Below are 14,966 nucleotides of genomic sequence, written 5' to 3'. Positions count from 1 at the left end.
TGTCCATTTTCAACTGTCTGTTGCTGATTGTTATAACACAGTAGTGATTCAACCTATAGCCAGTTCATGAAAGTTTTTCCATTTGCTGTTCTAAACACTCGGTGTCTGGTAGCTCTTTTCTGGGAAAAATCCTCTGGTACTCAGGAGGGAATGCGTTTTACGTTTCCGGTTTGTTTGGAATAAACAGAAGAAGAACTGGGTAGTTAGCATGAGCAGTGATAGCCACCATGACTGAACAGACAAAGAAAAGAAACTCAAACTGCATCAACAGAAAATCCAAGCTCTGCCCACACTGTTTGATTGACAGGTGATCTCTGGGAAGAGCAGTGCAGAAACAGCAATGAGCGCTTAGCAACAAAGATGGAGACAAAATAAAAACAAGAATCCACTTAAAAACAATCTTTCACTTTTTAGCCGACACACCTCCAGTGATTTCATAAGTAGTCAAACACTGATATTAGCTGCCTCAGCAAATATTGCTTTAAAGCAACATTTCATTCAGATAAAACATTTTCATTTCCTAGGATGTTGAGGAGCAGTCAACCTCCAATCTTAGTTGCCCTGAGGATCCACTGTCACTGCTGGCAATGTGGATTTTTTGCCAGCTCCCACTGACACATAATGGGAGACTGCTGCTGTAAATTCATTGTATGTTTATTTGAGCTTTTGCATCCAAATAAGGTTTATAGCAACTGATACTGTAATAACTGCTGGATAACATAACAAGAACCTAACAACTCAAACGTAACAACACAAATTAGTATAAAAAATTATATAAAAATTATATAAAACCTGTAATTATATCATATTACTACATTATCATATTATTACATTACCTCTTACTACATAAGAGGTGTGACATTTTTAACTGATGATGTACAGTAATAATAATATTGAGTTATAATGTAATAACTATTAAGATTAATAAGAATGTAGTAACTTGAGTTGTTATATTATTAGCCAATATTATTATTATATCAGTTAACAATATGTTACACCCCTTATGAAGTAGCCTAATAATCACCAGTTAATGTAACAATCTAATGTATTTGATTACATTAACAGGTTTTTATTACTTTTCTGATCCATTTAGGGGGAGATTTTATTAAGTTACTACATTATCCAGAAGTTATTACATAATCAGTTGCTACAATCTGTATTTTCTTTTTAGTGCTTATAGATAAGAACAAGAAAATGTGTCCATGTTCCTAAAAAAATCACTCCCACTCGCTCCAAGTAGCTCCAAGATTTGTCTCTTGATGATGGTTTCTAGCTGTGGGAGAGTTGACTGTGGACTCGATTTTTGACATTTTTAAAAACCTTATTAAAGTTTTCATGTTTACCGTCTAAAGATTATGTGTATCAATTTTGGTGCCATTTGAATTTAATATGTGGGAGAAGTTAATTCGTTTTGAATTGCACATTTTCTATAGTTTTAGGTCCCCTGTCATCTCACATACAACATGAGTTGTGGAGAATAATCTTCATCTACAGATTGATATGACTGTTAGGATACAATTCATTGAACACCAACTATATTCTTCAGATCCAGTCAAGAAATTAAGATCTTGGAAAAGTATGGAATATTTAAATCAAAACTGCATGGGAACCACCAGTAGCCTATACACATTACAGTAATTAGTATCAAACTGATGTAAGTTACATTAATATTATAATATAATATTAATGCGCTTGTGAAAGCATAATTGATTTTTTTTATGATTGCTGTTTGTCTTATGATGATCTCCAAGTAAAAACATCAGAAATGCCTCAAGTATACTGCAACAGCTCTTAACGTGAAGGTAGGTTGCCCACTAGTGGTTGGATATGTCACTTGGAGACTGAATTTCACATGGAATCTGAAGATTGATAGAAGAATCCACACTCCAACACTCTGCTGCTGGAATATAGCGTCTTCACTCCGGCGAATGGCGGTTGAATAATACTTCTGAGTCTGAGTAATTAAAGTTTAGTAAATGGCCAACGTGGAGGACTGTTGAAGCTTCGGACAATTGACTACAACAAGGGACAACTGCCTAACAATATACAACAACGCCGCAGCGCTCCAGACAGAGTGGAGCCAACAACTTGTGAGACGTTCCAGAGCCGCAGCACAACCTGTAAGAACTCCAACTTCATACCCCGAAACATTAGAAACGCATGAAAAAGACGTTTTTATTTTGTCGCAAGATCAGTTGCTGCATTTACTTTTGACGTTTATGACCTATGCAGGGGGGGAAAGTTCGTCTTTTCACTGAAACGTTTTCTAACCTATGCCTTAGTAAAGCTGATCCATGCTCTGAAAAATAGGCCACTGAATTTTTTGTATGCAACTACTTTTTTGAACAACTTACAAAAACTGTAATTGACATTTGGTATACACCAACATTTTGGCCGTTGAATCTATTGTAACTGTAACACCAAAAGCGAGTACTAGTTTGTCAGTATAGCGGAGGGATATGCACTCCGCCTCTCCAGTCTACTCGTCTCCAGGAGCAGGAGGACATGGCATGGGGAGACTGAGGGGGAAAGCAGTGGAAAAACGACAGAAAACCTTTAAGAAAGAAGGAACTGTAGCCTGCGCAGCCAAGAGAAAGGGGATTAAGGAGGCTTGCGTCCATTGTTAAGGGTATGTGAATAAATGATGGCTAAATCCAGTGTAGAGGAGGAGGTTTAAAAGAGTAGAAATCAACTACCGATACATCAGCAGGCTACGCTGGGTAGAGGCTCGCCACTTTCCCTCGGACGGGTGGGCTAACAGTTAGCTAGCTAGCATAACTTAGCTTTAGCTGAGAGAAGTGGTTGAAAAAGTTTCTGTGGAATGGAGGAGGAGGGGTAAAGTTAGCCACTAAGAGGTAGAAAACTTTAGCTTGCTAAGTTAGAATTCAAAGGAAGTTAAAATGTTCTTTCAAAAGCAGTCTAATAGTTAATGTAAGACTCTTGAACTGTTAAGTAACGTTAGTGGTTGAGGTGTCATACAATTTAAATTTAAGCTAAGCAAACTGTAGCTTGTTATGTTAGCTAAGCTAGTTAGCAAGTTCGCTAGGTTACCTACATTAGGTAGCTACCTAATGTAACTGTACTTGTGTGTAGTTGTCTGTGGGTGATGTCGCGGTACTTTTGGAGAAGAGCAGCAATTTTTAATTTAAAGTTGTTTTTTAACAACAGTTTGGAGTTCATCTGACGTTAAATCTGTTTTTCTGTTTCCCTTTCTCTCTGTCTCTTGCATTTTTTTTTTTTTTTGGGGGGGGGGGGGGGGGGGTGCTTACTAATCATCGAATCACCCTTCCATATTGTCTGCTTCCTGTACTCTGTGTTTGTCAAGCATTTCAGAAGTGGATAGGCCACTAGTTTTGTGAACACAGTTCAATGACATCATATTTCTGGACTTTTCCAATGATTTGTGTTTTAGGAAAACTTTTTAATGCACGAACATCAGAATTGCATTAGTGTAACATCAAAGACTTCAAAGAGACCAAACTGTGATAAACACTGATGGAGTTTTGCACGCCAGTGTAGCAATGTCTTGGAGATACATTTCTCTGTCGTTTGCCACATCTAATTCCCTTCTCTCTTCTCTTGAATGTGTATGGATTAGTTTTTGGCTTTGGTAGAAGCTTCAAAGGAGTATGATGCTCACTATGAGGTATAGGCCTATCTTAGTGTTTCCCCAAAAGATTCTTGACATGTTATGCTGTGTTGGAAGCTGCAAATATCCTGTGACCTCAACTGTTAAAATGCATGAAAATAGTACAAATGGCCAAGAGCCACTTCTTGTTGTGCTTTAAAGGTATCGACCTTGTGTTTTGGCTGTGATCATATAAATTCAGAATGGTTCTTGGGGTGGCATCGGGTTGCCCCATGCAAGTGTTTAGGAAACCAAGGTTGCCTTGTTAATCTAGTACAGCCTCAAGAAACAGCATGTATTAGCCTGCTTCAGTTGTTGACATTAACAGATTGAACAGATTTATTTTCTTGGAAGATAGAATACCTTGTCCAAAAGTGGAAAATGACATCTTGGTTGAAAAAGTTACCGATAAGTTCTGACTGATTTGAAATGAATCACATCAATGCCAAACATACAACTTATTCCATATGTTGTGTTTGTCTGTTTTGATTAGGATGTTTTTATTAAGTACTGTGTTGTAGGTGGGAGACATTTAATCATAGACATAGCATAAGAATACTAACTGTCAGGCAGACGACTCTTGTTCAGTCAGATAAGCTTAGGTGAATTAATTTTGATTGTTGTAAGACGGACCAAAATAAAACTCTTTCATATTGGTCTTACTTAATCTTAGCACTGTTCATTAAGTTTGGTATCAACTAGCAGTTCAGATTCTCTCTCTCCCCCCCCCCCCCCCCCCCCCCCGGCTGGAAATGTGACTTTGTATACATGGAAATTTGGATTTGGTGTGAGCTGCAGCATTGCCTGTGTTGAGCACAAGATGGATTTGAATGATAGCACTTGATGCTGAAAAAGCAGAGAGCTATCAGTGTGAACTGTTATCAGTTTTTGGAGTCGATCAGCTTCATCTGAATTTGGTTAATCATTCCAATCTCTGTTTTCTGCCATTGTGATGTTTTTGTCTGCATGACCTTTTTCAGGTGTCCATTCAGGCCACTGTTATATGTTCATCAAACAATATGTTTTTACTCGTCACAGACAGTTGGACAGGCCTTTATTTTGAAATGTGTTTCTTGTCATTGCTCACCCTGTATGGTGAACTGATGAATCATTGGTGATCCAGTCTAAGAGGCCTAGTTGTGTCTGGCTCTCTGACTGGGCTTTGTGGAAACAACTGTTGGAACATAGTCTGGTGAATGTCAGAAGAACTCATAACATTTACAGGCTGATAACATTTTGCTTAATAGGCCGAGCTATCCTACTTGAGGGAGGTTTCCTTCTGCTTTCATGTGAATGTAGAACAATGAGCCATGGAAGTGGGTGCAGTGCTGTTGGACAGCTGTGTGCTGGAAGGGAGGGATCGGGGCAGAGATGGGATGAGGGAGGAAGCTGCTCTTTGTGGTCACATCCTTTTCGGCTGGGGCCGGCTTCACAAGCCCTCAAACAGCTGCTGCTGCTGCTGCAGGCTGTCTGCCCTACTGTATCTGTCTAGCCTCTGTCTGGCTGTCTGCTTGCTAGGGCTGCATGATGTGGACAAAGTATCATATCACAGTATGACTTGCAATAAAATGTTAGTGTTAGTCTAGTAAGTGTAGTTCTACATCTATAAGACTATTTAGCATGGTTTGAAACACTTTCGGCTTCAATGGTATGTTGTAAGAGAAGCTTGAGGGAGGCATCTCTGCCAGTCACTTCACATTTTCACTAATTCACTGTTTGATGGCATTTTCACTAATTGTTTTATGACGGTATCTATGGCAGATTTTAATACTGCAGAGTTTCACATTACAGAACATATTGTTATCCTTTCACACACTGTCTGATAGACCAGCCTGTCAACCTTCTTTGTGTGTCTGTCAGGCCATTTGTTTGGCTGCATGAGTGTGTTTCTACATGATTGTCTTTCCATATCCATGACTGTCTGCAAGTTCTATATACAACACCCATCAGATAATTGAGTCATCCTAGTTTCTACAAGACTCAGGCTCTTTATGGAAATGAAGTGTCAGATCTTAAAGGAGGACAAAGGTTTTTTTTAATCAGGCTGTAGCTTGACAAAAGTAGTGTTTGTAAAATAGTGTGTGTGTGTGTGTTACTGTGGTTCAGACATTCATGAATGTTTTTTTGTTGTTGTTTTTTCTGATTTAAATATCTCAGGAACTCAAGCTTTTTGATCCAAATATCAGCCTTACCAAACAAATGAATGTGTTAATGACGTCTATATGTATCTTATCTTTTTCAGCTGTTCTGCAGAAAGCCCATGGACTAAAACACTGACTGTGCATTGGTGGGAGAGTCAAGCCAAGACAGAGAGAAGCTGGGAGTCGTCGATGAGAAGTGGTCCCTTCCTTATTTTTGAGCCCGTTGACTTGTATTGGTGAGACCTGCTGCGGCGTGTCTGTTAGGCAGCAGTCCTGATCTCAACTCCTGCGGACTGCGCCCCCCCCCCCCCCCCCCCCTCCCATCAGTGGTGGTGACCCAGCTCCGGACAGCTTGCTGCAGGGCCCTTCCTGAGCAGCAGCAGCTGCGTCCTGCTTGCTGCCTCCCCTCCCTCCCCTCGCTTCCTGTCCTTGGTCAGACAAGGCTAAAGCCTCCTCTCCCCTTCCCCACCCCTCATCTCTACTGGCCTCTCCTACACACACACACACGCATTCACACACTCAAGTAGAGTTTCCCTTGTTGACCGCACGCTCATACACACTTTTAGCCTGCTGACGGCAGTTGGAGAGCGTCAACCGGTGACTCGGTACCCCGTAGTCCCCTCGGTCAGATCAGTCTGTCTTCCTAGTGTAGCCAATCACCATATATATATATATATAGTTCCTCCCTTTTCCCTACGCTACAGCGTCCGGCATGACCTCCATGTCCAGTCTCTTCTCCTTCACGAGCCCAGCGGTCAAACGCCTCCTCGGCTGGAAGCAGGGCGACGAGGAGGAGAAATGGGCGGAGAAGGCGGTGGACGCACTGGTGAAGAAGCTGAAGAAGAAGAAAGGCGCCATGGAGGACCTTGAGAAAGCGCTGAGCAGCCCCGGGCAGCCCAGCAAGTGCGTGACCATCCCAAGATCGCTGGACGGCCGGCTGCAGGTGTCCCACAGGAAAGGCCTGCCTCATGTAATCTACTGTCGCGTGTGGCGCTGGCCCGACCTTCAGTCCCACCATGAGCTGAAGCCCCTGGAGGTGTGTGAATACCCGTTTGGCTCCAAACAGAAGGAGGTCTGCATCAACCCGTATCACTACAAGAGAGTGGAGAGTCCTGGTAGGTATTTCTGCTAACGAATAGTGACTTGACTGCATGTTGTTGTCCATACTGTTTTCACAGTGAGCGAGGCTGCTTTCCTTTTTGTATAATGCATATTCTCTCCTACACATCAGCTTTTAACCATAGTGGAAGCAGCATTTACCCTTAAAGCTAAAGTAGGGACCCATTGAAACAAATGATGTTTAAATCAACAGCTTCAAGCTATTTTTATATTGACAGATTTCCTCAAACTTGAGGCTAAACTCTTAAAAACATGTTAACGTGTTAATGAAAATAAAAGCTTTCCTGAAATATAGTAACCAAATCTAATAATTTCTAATGTTTGTAATACATAGGAAAGAAAACAGTGACAAACAGTTTTATTGATTACTGGGTAGCAGCAGCTACATACTAACAGATTACAACAGTGTGGAGTTGTGCTCATCCCTTAGCTAGAGCCCTGAGCAGGCTGTGGAGCTGGTAAACAAATCCACAAAGGTCAGGAGGCAGGGCTGTCATCACACAGGCCTGTTCTACCCACCCCCCTCCATTTCACAGAAAATCAATATCACTAGCTCTTTTTGAGTCTTATTAGATTATATGCCTCAGGCACTCCAGATGGGGTGTGGCATCAGAGAGCGGCTTGCTAAATGCATATTCCACTCTGACTAAACTCCCAACACTTTCCCACCACCACCCTCTCTCTCTCTCCTTCTGTCACTCACACACAACATCACATATGCTCACGGATGACCCAAAGGACAGCCTTTTTGAATTTGGCCCAGGCTGTGACACTAGCCTGACTTGGGATTGCCAGCTCTGTATTGACCGTTTCAAGGCCGGGGATCACATGTCAGTCAGAAGAGACTACACGTCATATCGTTTAAACCAAAGCTCACTGGGTAGTTTTGGTGGGACAGCCTTGGGGCCGTGACGCTTACAGGCAGTTAGTAGATGAAAATCAAGGCTGGGGAAATGCACAATATCCTTTTTGCATAATTGAAAATAAAATTAAATCTATATGATCTCTGTGGCTAGATCTTCACGAAGGCATACAATGGCCTTTTTAGGAATGCAGGGTTCTTAAGGTTGGGCAGTATACTGTATTTTAGGGTATGCTGGTATGATTCTACACAATGAGTATGGAGCAGTTAGGCTATGCTGTTTGTTGCTGTTCTGTGAAAAGAATATATTATAATATATTATATATAATATATATTTTCAGTATTATAAACAATTTTGCAATCGAAATTGGATGATAATAGACTATAACTGAAAGCTGCATCATGACAATTTTGTTAGAAAAAACGTGCCACAACAGTCTTGATTTGTTTTGGGAAAACTAAATGATTTGCCTGTTTGGGGAAAAATTTGCCTGACGAAGGTCTCAGTACTGAAACGTTACTATTTTTCAAATAAATGTTTTAATTGCAAGTATAGACAGTGTGCGGGTGTCTCTTTGTATGTTCTGCCGGCTTCCCAGTCCTCTCCTACGCACCTGTCGCCTGCTGTAGGTGAAAGAAATATTATGACATATTTTGGCCCTACAGTGGTTTAAGTATTTGTGATACCCGTATTCTTTTGTGTGCAGTAGGTCTAATTATCAAGAGTCTGCTGATCAAAGAATTGGATGCATTTCCTTGTTAATAATGGAAAGGATACATCATTAACAGGGAAACAAGCATTTAAGTACAAGAACGCCACAATTCAAATGGGTTTTCTCATGAAACGGGGTGTCGGGTGGACATAGACCCTACGCTACACATAATGATCAATTAGCTTTCTAAATGGTAACACTCACTGTCTGTCTCTCTCCACCTCCCAACCCCTTATTCTTCCTCTGTTTTCCTCCCTCCCCCGTCTTCTTCTTCTCTCTCCCTGCCATCCAGTGCTCCCTCCTGTCCTGGTGCCACGGCACAGCGAATTCAACCCTCAGCACAGCCTGCTGGTACAGTTCCGCAACCTCACCCACAACGAGCCGCACATGCCCCTGAACGCCACCTTCCCCGAATCCTTCCAGCAGCCACACAGCGGGGGCAGCAGCGGCAGCGGTGGTGGCGGCGGGGGCTCCTTCCCCATCTCTCCCAACTCCCCTTACCCCCCCTCCCCAGCCAGCAGCGGCACCTACCCCAACTCTCCTGCCAGCTCGGGGCCCTCCAGTCCATTCCAGCTCCCAGGTACACCATGTACACTCACACACCTAACCCAGGGCATGGAGCCAAGCTATTGTGTTTTTCTTGATCGTAGCTGTCGCCCAGCCAACAAGGCGGCTCACTGACACTTAATTAACACTGGTCTCTAGTGAGAATTTTTTTTTTTCCATCAAGTTGCGTAGAGTAGGGCCGAAATTAGAAAGGAAAAAACAGTTATTTAAAATGCAGTCGACAATTTTGCGACAACAGACCAAAGTTCCAGCTGAATCCAGTTTCGTATTCATATCATGTCACTCAATAACTGTGGGAAAACAATGGTATGAAGTGTGTATTTGCAAATGCCAACCATGGTATTATTTGAATTCAGCAGTCAACTGTTGCAAGGGATGAGGGAAGTCAAATCTATTAGAATTCCTTAACATAGACATTCATGACATAAATGAACACTCCCTGTTGAACTAAGGGGCATTTTGAGTTTAATAAATCAAATCAATAACTTTTAATACAAATAATTTTTCAAACTTGTGCATGCAAAACTTTGTTAAGACATGTCTTAACATGTTCCAGAAAAGAAATGATGATCACAAAATCTTTGAGTCCATCTTTATCTTAGTGGTGGTCTATATCCATGCAAGGTGCATTTCATCAAAGAAAAGTGTTTCAAGCTTGTTAACAGTATTCTAACCAGGTCGAGTTATTATATCCATCCAAATCAAGTTACACCCCTGAAATGGGAACAAAGGAAATGCCAGCTAAGCAGTGTCCACCAGAGCCAGGGCTGCTGGCTGCTGTCAAGGCTGTAACTCAGTAGACCAGGCTGCACTTCTTCATTTTTACTGAGTTGAACACAGAATAGATATAACCAACATGCAGGAATAGCACTCAAAAAAGAAATTCCCTCCTGTCCCGTCCAACCGTGTCAATGCATTGGAGAAGTAACCTGGACTGTTGAGATTGTATGTGTGTGTATGAGTGGGTGTGGGTGTGACTGTATGCCGCTGTGTGTGTGTCCGGTGACTGCTGCTCTATTCTGCTCCGGGCCAGATCTGCTGATGCACACATCCAGTGGCTGCAGGCAGTCAGGCAGAAGGAAGCTAAGTTTTTAATGGCAGCTTAGGATTCAAGTTGAGCTTAATTGTGCTGAATAGCCCCGATCGTCATTGTCTAAACTCATGCACCGTGCTCACCGCATTTTCTCACTGCCGCCTAGGTGGGGGTTTTCTGCATTTGTTTTTTTTATTGAAAACAGTCTTTTTCCTGTGTTCCAGAATATGGGCTTGAAAAGCTCAAGTTGCAGCTCTGCCGGGAATGGTTGGTTTAGCATGTGGTTTAGCAAGTGACGGATATGTGAAATCTGACACCGTTTCCGGGGGACAGATCCTGTGATGATTGTTTGACTCTTGGGAGACTTCTGTGTGTGTGTGTGTGTGTGTGTGTGTGTGTGTGTTTCCATGTGTGTGTGTAAGACCATTTGCCAGCAGCAACAACTGGTCTCATCCTCTCTAACTGCTCTCTTAATGTCTCAGCTGACACCCCACCCCCAGCCTACATGCCCCCTGATGAGCAGCTGGGCCAGGACAGCCAGTCCATGGAGACCAGCAGCAGCCTGGTGCCTCAGAACATGCCCAGAGGAGGTGAGGAGGACGAGCTGCACACTTAGGACCTCATCCTAGTTTCAGTTTCTTGATTACACATGGTTCCTATAATGAATTTGGGCGTTTCCAGCCCTTAAAGTTTGGAAATTGCACAACCAATCAATGTTTCATCAACATTTGCAATGAACAACACTTTTTGTCAACCAAGTGATATTTTCAGTGGCAAATTGTTTTTGTTTTCATTTTTTTTTTTTATGAAAACACGCAAGTCAATTGTAAAAACCCTTTAAGTTCCACCTCTTTCAGTTTTCTCTCCTTTGTTTCTCCCTTGTCTTCAGTTCTGCATTTTATGAATATTAAAATGAATAGATTGTTTTAAAGATTCGCAAAGTTTTAAGGCTTCAAAAAGACATGGATAAAGATGTAGCACACAAAGTTTTTTTCCTTACCTTGAAGGGGAACTTCAGCTGAAGGTTAAATAGTTCAGTGACTTTACTATTAGCACTTCAAAATACTTCCAGTTATAGTTGTATAGGCAGTCAAGATAATTTGTGATGCAATTGTTCTATATGGACTACACAACTTTTCATATTACAGCAAATGAATGTAAACACAGAATATGTAGATTTATTCCTATGATGAATTGTAGATTTGACCTACCTGATATTCAGTCTGTGTTGTTGCTCTGTGGGATGTGCATGTAGAATGGAATAATGTAAATACAGGAGGCTAATATCCTTAATACACATTCATCACATAAATACACAAGGAATACTAACATTTAGTCTAGTCTTGCTAGTCAACCATTCAGGGCAGATTTTCTCTAACAGTGTTGCCAGAGAGCCTGCCAGAAGTTACATTGTCTAGAGAAGTTTCTTCCAGAGAGGTGCTCAGTTGTATAGATATATTAATGACTAATCGAGCCTGTTTCTCCTTTTGTGATTTTGAGAACAGCAGACAAGTGCGCACTAGTAATGGAATGCAGTGACAATTTGATATATAGTAGTGAAACTGCTCACTGTCCTCCATGTGGAACTATTTTCCTAGACTGCTTACTGCCATTCTCTGTAACTGAAGCATATTGCTGTGCAGGTTGCATCTTAAAACGATCTTAAAACGATCTTAAAACAACAGATTTTGATGTGTTTGGATGCCAGTGAGTAAGTGTATGACTCACCTGTTCTTATCTTGACCTGTTTTGCAACTTCCTAGATGTGCAGCCAGTGGAGTACGAGGAGCCCAGCCACTGGTGCTCCATTGTCTACTATGAACTCAACAATCGCGTGGGCGAGGCTTACCACGCATCGTCAACCAGCGTGCTTGTGGACGGCTTCACTGACCCCTCCAACAACAAGAACCGCTTCTGCCTCGGCCTGCTGTCCAACGTCAACCGCAACTCCACTATCGAGAACACCCGCCGACACATTGGCAAAGGTAGAACTAATTACTAACAGTCATAGACAGCACTTTAGAAATGGATATTAATGCTTTACATTGCTTCAAGTAACTGTGGTTTGAATACTTTGATCACCAGTCGTCTCTCCCTCTTAACCAGGAGTGCACCTGTACTACGTGGGCGGGGAGGTATACGCCGAGTGCCTCAGCGACACCAGCATTTTTGTCCAGAGCCGTAACTGTAATTACCACCACGGCTTCCACCCCACCACCGTCTGCAAGATCCCCAGCGGCTGCAGCCTCAAGATCTTCAACAACCAGGAGTTCGCCCAGCTCCTGGCCCAGTCAGTCAACCACGGCTTCGAGGCCGTCTACGAGCTCACCAAGATGTGCACCATCAGGATGAGCTTCGTCAAGGTGAGAGCCTCATTATAAACGCAACTAAAGGGAGGACAGGGGAGAAAATAAAGCAAGGGGACTGTTTCATGTACAAGAGTGCATTAGAAACAACCAAACGTAACATGTAATAGTGCAGCTGATCAAAGTCGTTTATATGAACTGAAGGCAGACATCTTCATTATCAGTGTCATCGGCCTGTAATTTGCTCTGCCTCTTCACAGGGCTGGGGAGCCGAGTACCACCGGCAGGACGTCACTAGCACCCCCTGCTGGATAGAGGTGCACCTGCACGGGCCCCTCCAGTGGCTGGACAAGGTGCTGACACAAATGGGCTCGCCTCTCAACCCCATCTCCTCTGTGTCCTAATGACGGGACCCCTGGGAGCTCGGGAGATACTTTTTACAGATTTTTTTTTTTTAACAGTTACTTTTAAGTGTTTTTTTTTCCCCCCTCAGTGATTTATAATTTAAGGTGGTCTTAATGGCTGAACTGTTTACACTTACTGTGGGAGGGGATATTGAACTCTGGCTAGAAAAAGCAGCAGCAGCCAGAATCCAGTTGTTAAAACAGAGTAATGTTACAAGCAAACACCTGGAGAGAGAGGAATAGCCCAAGTAGCAATGAAATGGACGCACTACCGCTTGACAACGCTACCAACATCTGCATCAAATGAGGGCACGACTGTCAAGCTTGAACCTGTCAATAGTTCTTTTTTTTTTGCATCAAGTTTTATTGTTTTCTCAAATGATTTTATCTCTGTGTAGTTTTTGAATGAAACAGAATTGTTTATCACTACTCTGCCTTACATCAGTCAGACAACTTGGAATTTTACTGAACACTTTTCTTTTTTTTCTTACATTGTTGTCTAAATGTCAGATATTTACAATTAAGGTATAGATCCAATTGTGTTTACTATTAGGCTCAGATATAACAAATGCTTCCTTTTTATAGCCTCTACTTCTAGAAACAAAACACTGAGCTACTGCCTTTTAATAAAGTATGTATGCCAACCTGATAGTCTTTGATATGGGAGATCAATCACTGAACAAGTTTAACATGCCATAAGCTAACAACATTGTGAATGTTACATCTATTGCAATAGAAGTAGTCATTTGTGATATAATCAGAGAATGGACTTCATCATTACTGATTCTTGTTTGTACTATCGAGTTCCAGTGAAAGAGTGACTGTATTTTCCATACTCACTGTATTAACAATATTGTGCACTCATGGATTTTGTGGAGGCATATTAAATTTTGGTGTGGGTACCAAGGCATTATGTTGATAGATAATTGACTTCATTAGCACAATGAAATAAACACAGGTAATTTGGTAACAAGGATTGTTTGTTCTCTTGCCTGTTTTGCCTTTAGTATTTTAGTGATACTTGGCAAGATGAGAATGTAAACAGGACTTGTCGCTTAAGGGTACATGACGAACCTGACAGTTTGTTGAATCATGATCTAAAAGAAAATAACACTAGGCATGTATATGGATTGAATAGATATAGATAACTTCATGAAAGATGGGAAAACGATTGACATTTTGACTGATAGGCAATAGCCAACAGTGATTAATTGCCTATAGGAAATGTTCTATTGCATAAAACCTGCTGCCTCCATGCACTTCCTTATCATACTCGCAATTCCAGGACTTTTCCATGACTAAGCCAAGGCATATAGCACCATTTTGATGACGCGAGTTATTCTACATCGACTCTTAGTGTCTTGGAGGAAAGATATTTGTAACCATGATCACGGTTTGCAAGTCAGGCTTTCCCTGACTCATCATGGTACGTCACTGATATGTGACTGTTTGGACACCCTCATGTTTTACTGAAAATGTCTCTTAGAACATAAACTCTACACTAAAAACTAAAAGTTATTCACAGATATGAGTCTCATTCGAGGGCTTTAAGCATGTCTCAATTTCGACTGCATATTCGGCCACCAATTATGCAATGTTGAATAAAGATTTTGTCTGCCAAAGTGTTTTAACAGCTGTTTATATGTCTTTGTTGTTAAAATTATAATCTAACTTCACCCTGTAATCATGGATTTAGGCTAATGTTACCATGGCCAACCCCTAACAACACCAAAGCAAACAAGGATAGCAGTAGTGTATTATAACAGTGGAAATGTTGAATACATGAAGCCTGCATTCTATTTCTCTATGGATTAAAGAATATGAACTTTCTTAGCTCTCACCAGGCTGGAACATTGTGTTACAGTAACAGCAGTTATGTACCTAGAGGTTAGTTTCTGTCTCAGCATTGAGATGATTTGGTCTAATAAAGCTATACAATTTGAACTGATGAAAAACAGGAAATCTCTATAATACACTAGTCCCTCTATAATCTTTGTGGAACTACAGTTCACACCAGGGCACTCGATAAGAAAAGCCTTTTCCTTAATCAGCACACTGCAGCAAAGGAGTGTCTATACTTCAAGCTGATCCACAGTACAATAACTGTCCATAGTCCATAATATAAGAGGGCAATACACTTTACATTATGCAAAATATGACTCTTGATTGCAGCTCCATCATTCAGCTGTGGCA

The 14,966-nt window shown here is 41.6% G+C and overlaps 1 protein-coding gene across 2 annotated transcripts; it reads left to right on the top strand.

The window, feature by feature from the left end:
* The first annotated feature begins 1,881 nt into the window (after positions 1-1,881).
* On the top strand, positions 1,882-14,268 carry smad5 (SMAD family member 5). 2 transcript variants are annotated; one of them, XM_071927136.2, is made up of 7 exons: positions 1,882-2,120; positions 5,871-6,884; positions 8,756-9,043; positions 10,546-10,653; positions 11,827-12,048; positions 12,170-12,426; positions 12,630-14,268. In XM_071927136.2, the coding sequence occupies exons 2-7, from the start codon at positions 6,482-6,484 to the stop codon at positions 12,771-12,773; spliced, it is 1,422 nt and encodes a 473-aa protein (XP_071783237.1). In that variant the 5' UTR covers positions 1,882-2,120; positions 5,871-6,481; the 3' UTR covers positions 12,774-14,268. The 2 variants fall into 2 exon arrangements, with proteins under 2 accessions (XP_071783237.1, XP_071783236.1); XM_071927135.2 differs by lacking the exon at positions 1,882-2,120 and adding an exon at positions 2,499-2,629.
* The last annotated feature ends 698 nt before the right edge of the window (positions 14,269-14,966 follow it).

Source organism: Centroberyx gerrardi, chromosome 16 (assembly GCF_048128805.1).
Source record: "Centroberyx gerrardi isolate f3 chromosome 16, fCenGer3.hap1.cur.20231027, whole genome shotgun sequence".
NCBI lineage: Eukaryota > Metazoa > Chordata > Actinopteri > Beryciformes > Berycidae > Centroberyx > Centroberyx gerrardi.
The sequence above is the reverse complement of the archived record's forward strand: the minus strand, read 5'-3'. Positions and strand labels throughout refer to the sequence as shown.